The 20,260-nt window shown below is 36.1% G+C and overlaps 1 protein-coding gene across 1 annotated transcript in view; it reads left to right on the top strand.

The window, feature by feature from the left end:
- LOC150102777 (SID1 transmembrane family member 1-like) overlaps positions 1-20,260 on the top strand; it is a 582,520-nt gene that overhangs the window by 33,207 nt on the left and 529,053 nt on the right. The window contains exon 2 of the mRNA XM_090399394.1: positions 5,514-5,632. Within this exon, the coding sequence (XP_090255520.1) occupies positions 5,514-5,632 (119 nt within the window). The remainder of the gene's footprint in view (positions 1-5,513; positions 5,633-20,260) is intronic.

The following is a 20,260-nucleotide window of genomic DNA, read 5'->3' as shown; positions in this document are numbered from 1 at the left end:
GGGACAGAGACGGAATTATCAAAAAATTATGCGAACCTTTGGTGATCAGTTTAAGTGAAAATGATGGCGATTCGGACACCTATTCAGCTGACTATTAAGATTAAAAGGATTTGATGATGGTATTTTTTTCCAACCTTTTTTTGCATGAGTTTGTTAAAAGAGTCACAACAAGTCATAAATAACACTGGCCAACAAAAAAAATTTTTTTTTTCTGCTGATTATGATCTGACACTTGTTTTTTACTAATTTGGGTGTGCTGATTTCAAATATCAAACCCATTTTTCTCTATCACATCAGGTTTTTCCTCTATGGCATTTTTGCTAATTTGTAAGTTTTTGATAGTTTTACAGAGGCAGCACTATTTAGAGGATCAAAAAAATCGATTTTTTAATAATATTTTCTGAAAGTATGTACTTTTAAAAATCTGTTCCTAACTTTTTATCAAGAAATTCGAAAAATCCCCGAAGATATAGCCTATTATTCAAAGTGGTGCACAGATCAGAATCGGAGCGCTCACCGCTCTCGCTTGTTAGTAAACGAATAAATGCATAAGAACCTGCAACAGCATGTAATGGCGCTTTGAATGCGAGAGAGGCTGATAACCGACTTAATACATTTAGGTGATGAAAAGTAGGCGATGACAACTGCCTAAAACAAATGAATGCTATATGCGTCATAGCGGACAAAGAATGTTCGAAATCAGTCAATCGTTAATCGATCGTGAAAGTATGATGAGCGCTTATAACGCTTCAATAAAGTCTCTGTTTTTTTTTTTTGTCTTGTTAATTGCATGTTAGTCGGCAGTGAAGAAAATACATCATGTCTACTACTCGAAAATGTGTCAATAGTGTAAATTCCTTCTGCTACATTTGTGGCAGCTTTACTGTTCCCAGTCAAAGGACAAATATCACTGATTTCATTAAGAAAGTGTACTTTGCATACTTTGACGTAAAACTTGCAGATCAGGACAATTCATGGGCTCCAAATAAAGTGTGTAAGTCGTGTAGAAAATTTACGACAGTGGAGCAAGGGAAAACACCAAAAATTAGCTTTTGGCATTCCAATGATTTGGCGTGAACCGAAAAATCACGTAGATGATTGCTATTTTTGTTTAGTTCAGACTTCTAGTTATAATAAGAAGAATAAGAAAAAAATTGTGTATCCAAATCTCGACTCAGCAATTCGGCCAGTTGCTCATTCTAATGAAACAGCCGTGCCAATTTATAAAGGACTTCCTTTACTTGAGAACGAGCATGATCGGGATATGCCAGATGTTCTTGAGGAGCAAGACCCGGATGTTGGTTTAGACAATGAAAATTTAATTTCTAGTTCTGGACTGCAACGTTTTACTCAAGCGGAATTGAATGACTTAGTAAGAGATTTGGGCGTATCAAAGGAATCATCGAGATTGTTAGCTTCAAGATTAATGAAAAAAACTTACTGGAGCAAGATACGAAGATAACTTTTTATCGTAGCAGGGAAAGTAATCTTGTACAATATTTTAAACACGAGTGTGGGTTTGTTTACTGTAACAATGTGTCAGGTTTACTAACTGAAATGAGTGTTGTACAATATCATCTAAATGAGTGGTGTTTATTTATCGACAGTTCAAGCAGAAGTTTCAAGTATGTCTTACTACACAGTGGGAATGTATGTATGGTTCAATTCCTATTGGCTATTCAGTCCACTTAAAGGAAACATATGAGGACATTAAAAAGGTTCTGAAGTTATTAAAATATACAGACCATAACTGGATCATCTGTGTGGATCTTAAAATGGTGAACTTTTTGCTTGGCTTTCAAAGAGGATATATAAAGTTTCCGTGTTTTCTATGCTTCTGGGATAGTCAAGCTAGAAACCAACACTGGAGTCAGAAACATTGGCCTCTTAGAATATCCTCAAATGTTGGAGAACAGAATGTTATAAATCAACCTTTAATCGACAGAGAAAAAATCATTTTTCCACCTTTACACATCAAACTAGGTCTTATGAAGCAGTATGTTAAAGCTTTAGATTTACACGGTGACTGTTTCCAATACATATGTGAAAAATTTCCACAACTTAGTTATGAAAAAATTAAAGCCGGTGTATTTGTTGGACTGCAAATTAGAACTTTAATGAGAGACCCAAATTTCATCAACTCTATGAACGAAATTGAGAAAGAGGCCTGGACTTCATTTACGATGGTTGCGAATAATTTTCTTGGAAACAAAAAAAGCGTGCAATTACAAAGAAAAGATCTAGTGGAAACAATGCTTGAAAATTTCCAGTGCCTAGGTTGCAACATGAGCATAAAGCTTCTTTTCCTATACAGTCATCTTGATAGATTTCCCGAGAATTTAGGTGCTGTAAGTGATGAACAAGGCGAAAGATTTCATCAGGACTTAAAAACTATGGAAGATCGGTTCCAAGGAAGATGGGATTCTCACACAATGGCCGACTACTGTTGGAGTATTCAAAGGGATTGCCAAAACAGAACACACAGCAGAAATTGCTACAAACAAAAATTTATTACCTAAAACTCGTGTAAGTAAAATTGTTATTTTTTTTATAAATATTGTAATTTTTAATGAATATCGTTAAGTAGTTATGTATCAGCCTCTCTCGCATTCAAAGCGCCATTACGTGCCGTTGCAGGTTCTTACCAATTTATTCGTTTACTAACAAGCGAGAGCGGTGAGCGCTCCGATTCTGATCTGTGCACCGCTTTGAATAATAGGCTATATCTTTGGGAATTTTTCGAATTTCTTGATAAAAAGTTAGGAACAGATTTTTTGAAAGTACATATTTTCAGAAAATAATATTAAAAAATCGATTTTGTTGAACCTCTAAATAGTACTGCCTCCTTAAAACTATCAAAATCTTACAAATTAGCAAAAAGAAAATGCCATAGAGGAAAAACCTGACGTGATTGAGAAAAATGGGTTTGATATTTGAAATCAGCGCACCCAAATTAGTAAAAAACAAGTCTCATATAAAAGTCAGCAAAAATTGTGTTGGACTGTGTAATTAATCGGTTTAGGACATTAAAGTGTCTCAGTTCTCTCAACTGTAAGTTTAGAATATCTAAGTTGATTTGAAAAAATTTCTGTTTTTCTGTATAATTATTTTTATTTTGTAGAAAACTTTCTTAAAAATAAACTTAGTTAAATTTTTGTTTTATGCTATACTGTTTTTAATTTTGTTAATACTCTACGTACATTTTTCCAACTGTTATACAAGCAAAATAGTTACACTTTAAAAACTACAATGTTCGTAAAAGAAAAGCTAAATTTTCCGACCTGTAATAATAAACAAACACATCCCAGAAGACAGATTGATTACCCTATTATCGGAATGGATTCTCCTTTTTCTGACATGCGCAGAAGTGTCGAGGGACCTCTAATCGGTGGGCGAACTATAGTATTAGAAACTATTTTACACCAACTGGTTGGAATGTACATATATAATCATTATCATTATTATTATTATTATTATTCCTGACACCTCCAAGGAGTCCGAAGACTCATAGCGGGAGGACACCTACAGCTGTCTCAACCACTACACCGAACCTCTACTACGAATCATCTCCATCAGCACCATCTACCGGCCACCACAACTAGTATTTTTTGTCTGTAAATTGCGTGTGTTCTGAAGGGCCGATTTGTCTGTATGAGGGATGAAAAACCCGAGTTTCCGGGAGAAAAAACCCTGCTATATCCGTATGAGATCATATTGTAAATATATATATATATATACATATAGACTTGTTGTTGTTCTCAATGTAATTCTACAACCAACAGATAATATTAAGAATCGGACTCTAGCGTTGATGTATATTCTATTTTTTTTTTTTTTCCCGCTAGAGGCCAGGGCAACAATTGTTGGAACGGTTGGTCAGCAACTTTAACAAACCAGATAGATTGCAGTGTAGCTTGTTCTCTGTATATAGTGCATACGCTCCAGAAGATGACCTTTTACTGAAACACGGTAGTTGTCTCCATAATTTTCAATAATGTACTCGAATCACCGTGCAAGCCTGAAAGAAAGGAAAAGAAATATATTTTTCAGGAGAGAAGGGGATAGTGGGTCAGAAGAAATGAATGAAAAAATATAACGAACAAAAGCAGAAGTTCAGCCAGAAGGCAGGAATGAGGGAGAAGGCACACAAGAAGAAAGGATAAAACGTATATTTCTTTTCCTTTCTTTTAGGCTTGCACGGTGATCCGAGTACATTATTGAAAATTATGGAGACAACTACCGTGTTTCAGTAAAACATTAGTTTTAATATAACTAAACTCTACATTCGACGTTTCGATCTTTATATCAAGGTCATCTTCTGGAGTATATGCACTATATACAGAGAACAAGCTACACTACAATCTATCTGGTTTGTTAAAGTTACTGACCAACCGTTACAACAATTGTTGCCCTGGCCTCTAGTGGGGAAAAAAAAAAAATAGAATATACATCAACGCTAGAGTCCTATTCTTAATATTATCTGTTGGTTGTAGAATTACATTGGGCACAACAACAACAACAAGTAAAGGAAAAGAAATATACATTTTGTCCTTTCTTCTTGTGTGCCTTCTCCCTCATTCCTGCCTTCTGGCTGAACTTCTGCTTTTGTTGGTTATATTTTTTCATTCATTTCTTCTGACTCACTATCCCCCTTCTCTCCTGAAAACACCATATCCTTTACTTACATTCTTTCTCTGTACTTAGACTTTCCTTTCTGAACCAGGCTTCACTGATCCCTATAATATAATGTTTAGTAATAGCTCAGCTGTTCCAGAAACTCTTTACCCTATTCCAAGCCATTTCAGGTCTCCATTAATTTGGGTAGTGGTCTGCCTCTGAGTAACAGAAATCATCTACCACCTAAACTTTAATCCTTAATTTTGGATGAACATTAACTTTCAGTATAAACAGATATTTTTAAGTGCCTGCTTGATATTTGCAAAAAGAAAAGTCCCAAGATTCCAAATTTGAGAAGTACAAAGGATACTGAACAGAATCATGCTTCATTTGGTGAGACATTCCTTCATGAATAATGCAGATATAGTAAACACTTTGTCACATTTATGTCTTGTGGTAAAATTCTTTGGCATGATTAACATCAGATTCCCAACTGATTAGTTATTCTGTATATGATGAGTCATGTTTTAATGGACAAGTTCCTTGATTCACATCACTTTTTCATCTGTTTTGCTCACTGATAAAAGTCTAGTGTTTCACCTCACCATCAACAGGTATTATTTCACTTTCTTTAAACTTTTTTTTTTTTTCTGAAATATTGAAAGGCATTGCAGATAATGACAATTTACAAGTATTTTACTTCTCAGTATGCAAGCTAAGCTATAACTTTGGAACAGCTTTATAGTAACTGAAATAATGACATTTTATTGAAGCTTGGAAATGTTTAAATCATATATTGTATATTTCTCAGTATTGTCATTCTCTTATTGCCTGTATGTATTTACATGTTTTGATTTTTGCAGTGTGTACTTTTTGTTTTTCCTCTCTTTCTTCAGACAACAGCAATACGGATAACTATAAGTAGTTCTGCTAAACGTGGATTCCCTCTTCTTGTTATGATCAGGCAGCAAAGGAGTATTATGTCATTTCAAATACCTCAAATTTTGGATAATAAGTATGTGTTTTGTTTTATAAAATGAGTAATAAATGCACATTTCTTTCTTTTATCCTTGATAGAAATATATTATGCATTGCTTTGCAAAGAAATACAGATTACCTATTAACTTTTTTTTTCTTTCATCTACCACTTTATTCTGATCTTATCATTCAACTTGCATGCATCTTTCATTGTTTCACTAATTCTTCTTCTTCCTGTCTCAAAATTAGGTTTGATGGAATGAAAACAGCACAAAGAAATAATTACAAGTTAGTTAAATAAATACAAGTTAATAATTTCAGTATTTCGTCTGCCAGAGAGTCATCTTCTGCGGTATAATATAAAAATTATGATAACATACAAAAACAGACAGTGAGTGAAAGATGTCATACTTAGAATCCTAAAGTCCTATGAAGGGTACCCTCTATGGATCTATATTTCATCTACTAGTTCTCTTCACAGATTACTCTGAATAGGAGCGCTTTAATTTGAAACATCCTATATATGCCTGAGACAGAGATGGGCGAGAGTTGATCCTTAGGATAGCAGATAAGGGCAGCCAGCTTCTTTTGAGATTTGAAAGCAGTTCTGGCTGCTTTTTTTCTGATGTACTGTGAATGTTGGATGTACCTCTCCAGAACTTCCCTAAGAATGCTTGAATGTATTCCAGAAGAAGCAAACCACTTAATAGATGATCCTTCTCTCATAAACTTCCTCCAGTTACTTTCTCATAAATGGTATGTTTCTGCATTGCCCAGCTTTTATAGTATGGTCATGGGTACTGCTTCATTGAATCAGCCACTGCCAGTCATCTCTTTTTCTCTAATCATATTCACAAGAAACTAAACTGCTGATAGAATATGGGGTAGTGCTAGAAGGGCATTGAAGTATAGGAAGAAGGAAGCTGGTAATCTAATCACAAAGGAGGAAAATGGTAAGATGGGATCTTGGTAAGATGGCTTTATTGCCAGACTTGATCAGATGGCTTTGAAATAATAGGAGCAACCATGTGAGATTCTCCAGACTTTTTCGATGCTTATGTTTAGAGGTGGATAAGGTGTTACGAGGGGGTTGGGTTTGCCATTAGAACAAAAGTGACAAAAGCTATATTAATGGTTACTAATTAATTAACTAATGGAAGTCAAGGTATTGAATCGGATAGCTATTAATGATCTCTGCTTTTGAGAGTAGCAAGATGATGAGGACTTTGGAGCGATAGTTTGGTGGCTGATTTTTATTCCTCTTTTTATAGGCAGGGTTTTCCATGCTGTTGAGTAGATGTCAGAAGAGTATAACCACTTGCATAGGTAATAATGGGTGTTGAATAAGATAAAATTTTTAGCACAATTAGAGGATGTCATTTTGACTAGTGTCATTATTAGTTTAGTATCAACACTCTCAAGAAGTTTTATAATGTCCTTCTTGTGAAAGATAAGAGGAGGCATGCTGTAAGTACTGTTCATTGCAGTGGGAGGAGATTTCCCTTGATTGTCTATTAATTTTTATCTTGGACTGCTTTGGTATACTTTGGAGAACCACTGCTTGAATAGTTGGGCATAGTTCAGAATGAAGATCCTCATTCTAGTAAGGATTATTTCAGTTATTTGGTTGGAGTATGTATTTAGATCAGGAGAGCAGAAATGCTAATTAGACCATGGAAAAGAGGTGTAGAAATCCTGATTTCCCCACGGAGCTCTCTTTTGGTGCTATTGGTACTGCGATAGAAATGAGGCTGAAATTGGCTGGGGGAAAGGTTGATCTCTAGAAAAGGAAACATGAACAAGGTATGAATGAAGTTGCCAAGTGGCAAGCAAAATCTGTAGTGTATTTAGTTGAGAGCTGATTAAGAAATGGTCCAGGGTATTCGGAGAATGATGAGCATTATCTGATATTCTGGTATTAGATCATGACTGATAGAAATAATTCAGCTACCTTTCCAGTTTGATCTATGATGTTGGGAAAGGGGAGTAGTTTCATTTATGGACATAGAAGTCTCCAAGGAAGAAGATAATAATCTCACAGATTTGCTGTTTAAACTGTATAAAATTTGCTTTCAGAGATAAAGCGGTCACTATGGTCATCTGAATTAGGAAAGTGTTAAAGGAAGCAATAAATTGAGGGAAGAAAATCTTGAGGCAAATTGTATACAGGGGACTCTAGGTTTGGTACCCTTTGGCAGAGCTCCAGAAATGCAAATTAAATCTTCTAAGCCACAAAAAGATGTTTGCTCGCCAATAATACTAGTCTTATTTATATAAATATTTTTATAGGTGAAATGTTTTAAAAAAAACTGAATATTAAATGTTATGATGACAAAACTATATTCTTTAATTCTTCTTACACATTTAATTATACAGAAATATCCTTTCCTTTACAGGAGTTTAAGATGTATACTCCACTAACACTTGCTTCAGTTTTGCACTATTTCACAAAACCTAAACGCATAGTTTGTGTTTCCTTTCATTTATTGTTCATAATGAAGGATGAATTTATATAATTTATCCATAAACAATGATCCAATCAATAGGAAAGACAAATGATGCAATTTATGAAAAGAACAGGAAAGTAGTTAACACTTGCTATGCACAGGACTCACTTTTCACCATATAATGTTTGTTATATGATCTGGCTCCAACTCACAATTACAATATAATCGTATTTTTAAATAACAGTATTAAAAAACCTTTTCATTATAAAATTCTGAAGTATATAATTCCAATAAGCTGACATGTTGTGAATTGTGAAAATAAGCATATGACAATACCATATTACAAATGAACTCATACTTAATGGTTACAGAGGGTGTCAAAAGAATGAGAAGAATATAAATCAGTCTTATTTTGTACAATTGTCATTGAAAGAATTGAAAATCAGTTTTTAAATTAATTTGTTTTTTGTTTAATGGAATCTGTGGTTTTTTATAAGAAGAATGGTGATGATTGTAAGCTATACAAAATAAAATGTTTTGAGATTTTTTGGCTTCAAGTTTTTGTCTCCAACATCTGAATCTGGGTAGGCATAAGTTTATAACAGAGAATGAGTGATAAATAGTGCTATCTGATGGTAGTGAATGATATGATGTTTAAAAAAAAACTGAATTATCCAAAAAAAAAAAAAAAAAAAAAAAAATTTTTTGAATGGATTTTGAACGAAGCTGACAATTCACTTGCCACTCTTGTCTGATAACTCGTGTGGTGAGTGGATTTCTGGAGCCTTGCACTTTGACATGAAATGTCACACTTGATAAAAGCACTTGCTATGGGCCTGGATGTTGGTGAAATGGGAAACTGCTTTATATATATACATTTTCTTTTCTTTTTTTTATTTTTTTGTAGTGCTTGTTGCAGTTTTGGTATTTTGTTTTTTGTGGGAGATTTTTCTAAAAACTGCAATAACCCTATTATTTGTTATGTCATCTTGCATGGTTGAAATAATAGAGGAAACTTACAGAGCAGGGGAATGCAGTAGGAGTAAAGGACTTCTCCTCATAATGCTTATACAGGGAATAACCAGATTGCAGTTTAAGCATTGCCTGTATACTTGGACTCTCTTCAGGCACCAACTGGCAGTCAGCAGCAGGATTATTTACACTGTTTGGGAAACCTTACATAATGCCATCAGGTTTGGACCTATGCTGGCCTGTGGAAACTGCTTTACTGCTGTACTCTTGGATAAGTAATTAGTGTTTTGAATATGCACTACACTACATGTGAAAGGAGACGACAGAAATCAGAAACCTTTCGGATGAAGACAAAACATGGAGGAACTACTTCATGTCTCAAGTAATCAGGATGTGGTGGTGTTTCACTGGGTGATGAAAGCCTTCTATCACATAAGAGATCTGATTGAATTTCCTTTAACTAGGGAAGATATGTTTATAAGGCTGCAGCGTTTTATTTAGGGTTGATTCTTAACTCAAATGATTTATAAACATAAGCACAAGGCATTTTTCTTCTCAAATACTTGATTACACATAGCACTAATTTGCTTTTGGTTTAGCATCCTCATGTATATAAAGATGATATAAAAGCAGATATTTAAGCAGTATTTATGATGGTATAATCATAATATCCAGCTAGCAATCTCCTGTATTCTTTCATGCTACCTTCATTCACACATTCACTTGTGAGGTCATTTAATTCGTCCTTTCTTGCAACTGGATCTTTCAGAATCATTTCAACAAAACTGCTTATGTTTAGTCCTGTTTCTTTCTTCACTGTGTGCAAAAAAAAACCCAGCCATGATTATATATATATGTATATATACAGGGTGTTCGGGATAAATTTGACAGTTTCGTAAGGAAAAAGAAAATCTTCTTTGTATCTATTAAATTTAATGAATTGACAAAAAAACATTACAGGCAGAGTTAATTACAATACTATCAACAAGATTTACTCAAAATAACCACCATTAGCATCGATCACAGCTTCAGTTCTGCTTCGGAACCTCGAACAAGCTGATGCTACAGTCTCCCTGGGAAGGGCCGCAAAAACTGTTTTAATTTTATCCATTAACTGGGCTTTTGTATTACTGGAAGTGCGATTGGTCTTTTTCAACTGCGCCCCATACAAAATAATCCATGGGGTTAAGGTCTGGGGAGTTTGGAGGCCAAACATTTGGACTGGTGAAGTCGTAGAAATTTTCAGACAACCATTTTTGACTTTTCCCAGAGGTGTGGCAAGGGGCCGAATCCTGCTGCCATACATACAGCCTACCATTGGCTACCCTTGTTATCCAGGGCTTGACTACAGTTAGCAACTCCACGAACAAAGCCCGAATTCCAATGCCAGGGTTCTTCAACACCTGTTCCTGCAGATTTGCGAGGAATTCTGCTGTACGAACGCAATCAGATCGTCTGCTAGGGATCTTTCTTCTTGCTACATCCTCGTAGTCACCATTGCAAGTCTCTAGTTCATGCCTGATTGTTTTTACTGTATTCAGGGAGCATTGGGCAGCAGTCGTAATATCCTTATTTTGATGGCGGGCACGAATCATCATGATACAAGTTATTCTCTTCCATGATTCAGGTGGGTTCCAGCTATCCATCCTTTCTGACATCTTGTATATGAATGAAGAAGGGTCCAAACTTTTAAATGAAGAGAAGTGTGTGTTAATACATGTAACTTACGGAAAAATATAATTAATTATAAATATGTCAAATTTATCCCGAACACCCTGTATATGTATGTGTTAAAAATACCAAGCTATTTTAAACCTGGTTTTACTCCATTTCCCAAGTAAGCAAACAGACAAACAAGTCAAGTTTGCACCTGCACGTATTGGAAGTCTAGCTGACCCTCAAAGTAGTGCTAGACCAAGGCAACTCTTGGTAAGAGTAGAATAAGCTCTGATCACTAATCTTAATATTTACCTTAATGCAAAGCACATCTCCTGGAGGAGAGGTATGATGTTTTGCATTAAGGTCAAGGGGCCACTACCCAGACCGGTTTCGACCTTTATTATTATTATTATTATTAAACAAGACCTCATGGAGTCAAAGACTCATCTAGGAGGTCCTTTTATCTCACACACATCTCATCATATCGGGTCTTAAACACATTCAAACTCCTTGCAGACACCACACTCTCAGGCAAGGCATTCCAATCATTCACAACTCTGCACGAAAAAAACCTGCCTCTCACTCCCCTACTCACACCCTCTTTATACAGTTTCCAGGGATGACCTCTGGTTCTCCCCTGATCTTCCACTATTCGCTGTAGAACTTCTCCACCATTGATCCTATAACAACCCCTTACCAACTTGTAGGTCTCTATCATATCTCCCCTCTTCCTTCTCTCCACTAGACTCTGCAAATTACATCTTTTCAATCTTTCCTCATACTCGACATTCCAGAGGTCAGAAACTACCTTAGTCAGTCGCCTTTGGACCCTTTCCAACATCTCTTCATCCTTCTGAAAACCAGGTGACCAAATCTGGGCACAATAGTCCATGTGTGGCCTAATCAAAGCCTTATACAATGGAACAAGAATCTCCCTACTTCTACACGTCAGTGTCCTCCTCATCATTCCCAGAAGTCTTTGTGTTGTCTTCACAATTTTGGCGATGTGTCCCCTAAATTTTAGATCCTTATCCACTATCACTCCCAGATCTCTTATTTCCTCTACTTCCAACAATATATTCTCACCAAGCATAAATTCTGCATCCCATCTTTGTTTTCCAAATTTTAAAACCTTACATTTTGCAACATTGAACTCACATCCCCATTTGCTTGCCCAATCACTCAATTTATTCAAGTCTTCTTGCAAGGCCACAACATCTTCACTACTCTTTATGGTTCGTTCCAACTTTGCATCATCTGCAAACAACTGAATATCTCCATCCAAATCTTTGCCAATATCATTAATATACAAGTTAAATAGTAATGGCCCTAAAACAGATCCCTGAGGCACTCCACTAGTGACTTTCCTTTTCCTGGATATTGCACCTCCATACACAACTTGTTGATACCTATCAGATAGCCAGTCTCCAATCCAATGCACTAATCTAATATCCAACCCCATCTGCTCTAGTTTGACTGTCAACTTATCATGAGGTACTCTATCAAAAGCTTTTGCGAAATCCAAGTATATTACTGTGTATCCTTCTCCTCTGTCCAAGGAAGCAGTCACTTTATTGTAATAAGTAAGTAGATTACTAAAACACGACCTCCCTTTAGCAAATCCATGCTGTCCATCAAAGATTATACCATTGTTGTCAACCCAACTCCGGATCCTAGTTCTCACAAGTTTCTCCAACAACTTAACCACAACACCTGACACACAGATAGGCCTATAGTTTGATGCTTGAGTTCGATCACCTCCTTTATGAAGTGGCACAATCTTGCCCTCCTTCCACTCTTTAGGGACTTGACCAAGTGCAAGACTCGTATTAAAAAAATATGTCAAGGCAGGTGTCAACTCTCTGGCACATTCCTTCAGAATACGTGGTGATATATTATCAAGTCCCACAGCCTTATTTACATCTAGTTTACTCAACTCCCCAAACACCGCTTGCTCACTTACAGTCAGTCTCTCCTCCCCATCATCAACTGCTCTTAATCTCTCCATGAAGTCACATTCACAAGATTGAAAGATCTTTATGAACTGCTCATTAAGTATCTCCACCACACATTCTGCAACAGCTGTCTTTATACCATTTCCTCCAATCAATGTCATCCTTCCATAATCATTCTTTCTTTTGCTGGCTACATATCGAAAGAACTCCCTAGGATTCTTTTTAGCTTCATTAGCTAACTGCTGTTCATTATTGAGGTCTCATCAGTGAGAGCCAGGCTAAAAATACCAAGATTTAGTAATAGAGAGCTTATAAGTATTTTACCAGAACAAGTTACCATAAGGTGTTTTAACCTTATTAAATAAAAATCTCAGGAGGAGATTTCACTTTCTACATATATATATATATATATATATATATATATATATATATATATATATATATATATATATACACATTATATATGACATACAACACATTAATAGTTTTTTACTGAACTATTGAGATTAGGAATTATCCTTGTAATAGAAAATAGTTACAACAATGGAATTTTATTTGTAATCATTCTTTTACATACAAGGTTTCTTTCTAGTTACATTTCTGATACAGAAGATGAATTTGAATTGTTTTTTGAAATTCATTTGGTCCTCTTATTTTGCTGTATTTAACAGTATTCACTATAGGAGATATCTACCTCACAGTATTCACTACATGAAATTTTTTAATTGCAGTGTTTCAAACATATAAAAGATACACAACATTGCTTTTTTTTTCTTTCTTATAGGATTGTGACATCATAAGAGTAACACAAAATTTAAAAAAAAATATTTCTGTTTATTGATATTGCAGTACATATGATTAATAGTCAGTATGATGGAAAGAAAGTAAATATTGATGACTGGAAAACTTCTTGTAGTACTTTTTTGTAATAGATTTGACGGTTTGATATGAACACAGATGATTAAGAAAATAACTATTTATTAACTTAAAAGCTAATATTTCGCTGGTATTATATCCAGCATCTTCAGAGCACACAACACAAAGTTTGTTACAAATGCAAAACAACCACAATCCAGTGTAACAGTGGGGCTAGTAATAGTAATTGAAGCGTGCAACACAAGACTAAAGTCCTAATATGGTGCCATCTATGTTTTAAAAAAAAAAATTGAAATAGTAGTCCAAATGATAGTCTTAGAAATTTTGAAAAAATGAAATAAAATAAAAGTAATAAATATTAATTTGGTCTTAAGATGACTGTCTCCCAAATCTTTGGTAGATTTATACAGCTATACTTCATGTTGGAGGCTTAACGGATTTTTAACAACACTCAAAAAGAAAAGTCCTAGTCACTAGGACATCTACGGGGATTACAAAAAAATTAATGTAACATGCAACAAATATCCTACAATACTAAGCCCAACCAGTCTCTCTTTCTTGAATTTGCTGTGGTGGAGCATGGTGGTTTTCTTCCATGATACTCTGTGGGTGGTGTCCAAAACATGGTCAGCCAAGCCTGAATGGCCATAGTTGTGTTTACAGATGTAAGACGTGTTCCTCCAGGCGGATGGATGCTGATCTGCCTGTCTGTCCAAAGTACGCCAGCTTACAGGAACAGGGTACTTTGTGAACTCCAGGCAGAGAGAGAGAGGAGGGAGGTGATCTTTCGTAGAACGGATAAGGGTAGCAAGTTTGCGGTGGGGCTTATATGCTGTGTGATTCTATTTTAATTCTTTTTGAGTGTTGTAAAAAATCCATTAAGCCTCCAACATGATGTCTTCACAGCACTTAAGCCTCTACACACGAATTCTAATCATTCATGGAGAAGATTTAGCATGCAAATCCAAGCAATACGGTAAGTCAAAACTACGACTATCTAGGCAACTAAATAGGCTGGCCTTTTTAAAAAAATGTCGGGATTCAAGAGTGATACCGAACTGCGTTAAAATGAAGATCAATTTCCATTCCAAAAAAGCACTCCGTATATATAACCGTGCCAGCCTGGCATTACTACGCGAGCAAATCACCTCTACTCGTGCCACCCTCTCAGTGATGAATGCCACCATTAGCTCCTTACATTCAGAGCTCTCCATCGTTCTTAACCCTGAACTTTGGTCGATTCTCTCTGGCATTTCGGAAACCGCACAGAGAAAATTTCAAAAAATAAAAAATAAACATGTCAAGAAATATAGCAACCTGGTTAAAGACAAATCACAACCACAAATTCAACCGCTCCAGACAGTAGTAAACCTCTCTTCCAAAAGGCTCAACAACGATGGCGTCGGCGCTCTTTGCCTCGGCCATAATTTTGCCGTCGCTCCGAAGGAAGTGCTGGTGCTTGATGTAATGGTTAACATCGAAAAAAATCGATGTTAACCATTATCGGGGATCGGTCGCTTACCATCGGAGATAGCCAACAACATCAGACTTGACGTAGCCAACATCCTCGCTCATTCTTCGCCTCCAAAAAGTAATTTGTCGTATGCCCAATGCACGGCTCTCCTGAAACTACGGAAAGAAAAAAGTATCGTCCTTACCAGAGTGGATAAGGGTAATGCCACAGTCGTTCTTAATACCAGTGAATACAATCGTAAAATGAACATTATCCTCCGCGATCGCGCTACCTACATCCCGCTAGAACACGATCCCACAAAAACACAAGTTAAGAAATTAAAAATCTTACTTAAAAAAGTATCTTCCTGGCCCCCTGACGTCACGAAAGAACTTAAACCTTTCTGCTCCTGTCCCCCCCCCCCCACGAATATACGGTTTACCAAAAATCCACAAACCCAATTCCCCACTTAGGCCTATAGTAGATAGATGCCACCAATGCACCCTGCTACAGACTGTCTAAACAGCTGGCTAACTCTCTGACCCCCCCCCCCCCCCCTCACCGGAAGGTCCACTTCCTATATAAAAAACTTGACCCACTTTAAAGCCCTCACAGAAAATTTAACCTTGAATAATACAGACATATTGGTAAGCTTTGATATCTCCTCTTTGTTTACCAACATTCCCTTAACCGACACCTTATCTCTCTTAGAAAACGTTTTTCCCTCTGACATCTTAGATCTCTTTTCCTTTGCCATTAACTCTGGATATTTCTCTTGGAAGAACAAACTCTACAAGCAGATTGAGGGAACTGCCATGGGTTCCCCCCCCTCTCACCCCTCTTGCCAATTTCTATATGGAAGATTTCGAAAAACGAGCCATAGACTCAGCCCCACTTAAACCTTCTATCTGGCTAAGATATGTAGATGATGTGTTCTCTATTTGGCCTCATGGCCCAGACACGTTAGACTCCTTCCTCAGTCATCTCAATAGCCTACATCCAAGAATCCAGTTTACTATGGAAAAGGAAAAGAACAATTGTTTACCCTTCCTAGACACCTTAGTCACAAAAGTCACATGCCTGCCTAATGATACACTGGCCTTCACTGTATACAGAAAACCCACACACACATTCACAAATTCTCCCACCACCACCCCTCTCAACAATATGGCATTATTAAAACTCTTACCAAGAGAGCCCACAATCTTTGTTCCAGTGGAGCCGCCCCCACTACTGAGCTTAACCACATACACAGCACTTTCCTCTCCAGTGGTTTCAGCGATCACAGTATCAAAAAAATAATCAGTTTCTCCCCCATTCCCCATTCTTTTCGTCAACAAGATTTTAAAAATGCTATCACCATGCCCTACATCCGTGGCACATCCGAAAAAATAGCCAAGATACTGAAAAAGTACAACCTACACACAGCATATAAGCCCCACCGCAAACTTGCTACCCTTATTCGTTCTACGAAAGATCAGCTCCCTCCTCTCTCTCTCTCTCTGCCTGGAGTTTACAAACTACCCTGTTCCTGTAAGCTGGCGTACTTTGTACAGACAGGCAGATCAGATCCATCTGCCTGGAGGGACACAAGTCTTACATCTGTAAACACAACTATGGCCATTCAGGCTTGGCTGACCATGCTTTGGACACCGCCCACAGAGTATCATGGAAGAAAACCACCATGCTCTACCACAGCAAATTCAAGAAAGAGAGACTTTTCTTAGAAGCAGCAGCAGCAGCAGCTCTCAGAAACCAACCAAATCTTAATAAATACGGTTGCATTAAGCTTCCGAAGATTTGGGAAACACTCATCACCGGAGGTCCCACCTTACATTCCAGGCCACCTACTACCACTCTTATCATGACAGAAAATTTAGTTATTAATCTACACTAGGGGTTCCCAACCTTTTTGTTTCCTAGAGCACATTCTAAAATACCGATAGGGCGATGGGCACCATCTATTTTTTCAAGCAAATTTTTTGAATTCGTTTGTTAAATGAATACATACAAAATTTATATTATAATCAAATGTTTTATTACTTAAAAGTTTACATTATATAAAAATTTAAATATATATATGTAAGTTAGTGTGATCTTTGGATTTGCATTTCATTGGCCAGTGCTTCATAATTAGGAGAATATGATGATATTCCAGTTCTTAAACTGGAATGAACAACTTCTAATGTGCGTCTACTTTACATTGTATGCATTTAATACTCGTCATGTGTCATTAACGCATGCGTCATATAGCATGCCATGAATTGTTGCGTGATTATTTCAAACTATATGGCACACGGTTGAACAGTAGCGGGCACACACAAATTTGTAGACGGCGCCATAGTGCCCACTGGCATAGGGTTGGGAACCTCTGATATACACCATTAAAAGTTTTTCCATTCAGCAATAAGATTGTCATATTTACTTGATAACTGTAGTGCTAAATTATTAACTAGTTTAGCACTTTTCATGTGACTATCTTTGCTTTTAACAAATGTAACAACAGTAGTGTAAGCTATGTTTAGCCTGAGGCCTCTCTCTCTCAGCATTCATTACACTGTCATCACTAAATTTAATAATTTTAATTACTAAAATAAAGAGCCAAAACCAAAACTTTCCTAGTTTCTTCATTTGACTTTGAAATAATTATATACACTTTGCTTATATAATCATTTTAATCTTCACATGTATACTAGTCTTCTCGTTTTCATTGGAGCAATAGCATCCATACTTTGAATTTTATCTGTCATTAGTAACAACAATAAATAAAATAACAGTTATGAACAGTTGATAATTCACAACAAAACAAAAATATAGTAAGATGTAGTGAACAATAACATCTTAAACAAGCAGTTCACAAAAACTGTGCATTGGTTGATTAATGGATGCATCATGCTGTAAAAACTGTCACCTGAGTGAATGCACTGCTGTATAAATGGTCATTTAGCTTCTTATGGGCTGATCATTGTAAAACAAAGTATCGTAATGTGAGGCATTACTGTGTGTGTGTATTTACATGCAGTCCTGTTCTGGGACGTTGCTCAACATGTGGAATTCTGAGTCAAGGGTTTCTTGTGGAACTACAAAGCTGGCAATTATGACAAACTCAGGTGGCAGCTAGGAGCAGTGCCATGGCATAAAAAGCTACAAGGAAAGAATGTCATTAGTGCATGGAATAGTGGCACACCCAGGGGAAAAACAAGGCCCCCACCCCCCCAAAACAAAAGAAGAAAAAGGGAAAAAACACTAGAAAATTTTCCAAAAATTGTTTCCTAATTACAATTCATTTTTTATTTATGTTGTGTTGTGTCTTCATTTCTATACTACTTATGAATTAGAGATCACATAAGGTGGGAATACTCTATAGCTCTCGGGAATCGCAGCCACTGTGAATGCAAGGGGAATGAAGTAGTGCTTGGGTGGACCGAGTGCTACTTCGTTTGCTCGAGCAGGGCCAGAGGAGATCACGGGTATCATGTATTGGCAATCACTGCAGATGCTCAGTCATAGGTCGTATGCAATGCGTTGTGTGTATTCTCAAATTGTCTACTCAACCCCCTCCCCCCAAGATTAAATCTTGAGTGCTATATATTAATTAAGCTGTATATTAATATACAGCTTAATAAATTAATATTAATAAAGAGCTGTATATATATTAATGATATAGTGAAAGATTTAAGGGGTGATATTCAGTTGTTTGTAGATGATGCAAAAACTGTTGATAACTGTGATGTATATATCCTGCAGGATGATTTAAATAAATTGGTTAAATTGGTGTGGTTAAAGGGTAGTCATTATCAATTTAATGTTGCAAAATGTAAGGTAATGATTCACTTTGGAATGAAAACATTACATACTTTGTATCATATTGATGGTACTGGATTGCAGGAAATCGATGAGGCTAGAGATTTAGGTGGGATAGTAGACAGAGATTTGAAGTTTAGAGTTATTGTAAATGTTGGCAGAATATCTAACTTGGATGTTGAAGAACACATTGACAAATAAAGATAGGAAGGTTATTAACCCTCTTTATAAGGCTATGATTTGGCTGCATCTTGACTACTATGCACGTATTGGTCACCTGAGTGTTTTGGGGATCAGAAGGTGGTAGAGAGGGTTCAGAGATGATTGATGGAGCTGGTGACAAGTCTCTGGAATGTTCCTTATGAGAATAGGTTGAAAATTTGTGGGTCACAGAGTTTAGTTAACAGGCCAAAGAGAAGGGATCTGATAGAAACTTATAAGTTACTAAAGTGATTGTATACAGTTGACACAAAAGAAATTTTTTAATACCTGATGAGTAGGGGAGAGAAGAATCTGTCATCTGTGGAAGTTGAGTAAGAGTGTGGTTAGGTGACCAGATATTTTACATGGAGAGTGGTGAATGAGTGGAATGGATTGGCAGAGATAGTTTGAATGTTTAGACAGTGAATGAAATTAAGGTGAGGCATGATAGGTATTGAGTAAATAATGGTTAGCGGGTCTCCTATGATATATTTTTGACTCCATGGAGATACCTGTAAAAAAAAAAATAATAATAAATTTTTTAAAAATGATATATATTAATTTTTAATTTGTACTGATATTTATATTGCTTTTTTCATTTTGATTAGTGCAATTTAGTAGTATTCTAGAAAGACTAAATTGTTAATTTTATGGTTCTTTTATGTGAATCCATCCAAGAAAAGTAGTAAACCTATTGAATATTATTACTGCTGCGGATGGACTAAAGAATGAGTTGTCAAGAAGTCCTACTCCAGAGATCAAACATGGAAATTTTCTATCTTTCAGGCCTCCAATAAGCAAGGGGGTTGTATTCTACCAGGTGATGAAGTTTATCTCCCACTTAAAGACATTCACAAACATGTATGTCATAGTGGGTTTCATACTCATGATGTATTCATCGAAGAGCAGATCCAAAAGCTTACCAGACTGGCTAGTTAACTTACACATAAAAGAATTCTAAAATGGGAATGTAGTATTCTTACTGGAAAACAGATTGCCAGTTAAAAATAGAGATTAAAGAGAAAACATGAAAAATTGAAAAACAAGCATGTACATGCAGGCCATAAGTCAACAGTTTTTGTAATAGTTCAGAGAAGCTAAATCAGTAATTAAAGTTAAAACTATAAGCATTAAAAACAGCCAGCGATAGAAGCCAGCAAAATTAGACTAAAATACAAAAGTGATCTGAAAGTAGCATCTTGTTTAAAAAAAAAAGTCAAGAAGTTTCATATGTATGACTGACATCTGGTAACAGTATCAAGTTAACTACAGGACTTGATATATTGTTTGTAATATGA

Source organism: Typopeltis vanoorti, chromosome 10 (genome assembly GCF_054136105.1).
Source record: "Typopeltis vanoorti isolate ZY-2024b chromosome 10, IOZ_Tvanoo_1.0, whole genome shotgun sequence".
Taxonomy (NCBI): Eukaryota; Metazoa; Arthropoda; class Arachnida; order Uropygi; family Thelyphonidae; genus Typopeltis; species Typopeltis vanoorti.
The sequence above is the reverse complement of the archived record's forward strand: the minus strand, read 5'-3'. Positions and strand labels throughout refer to the sequence as shown.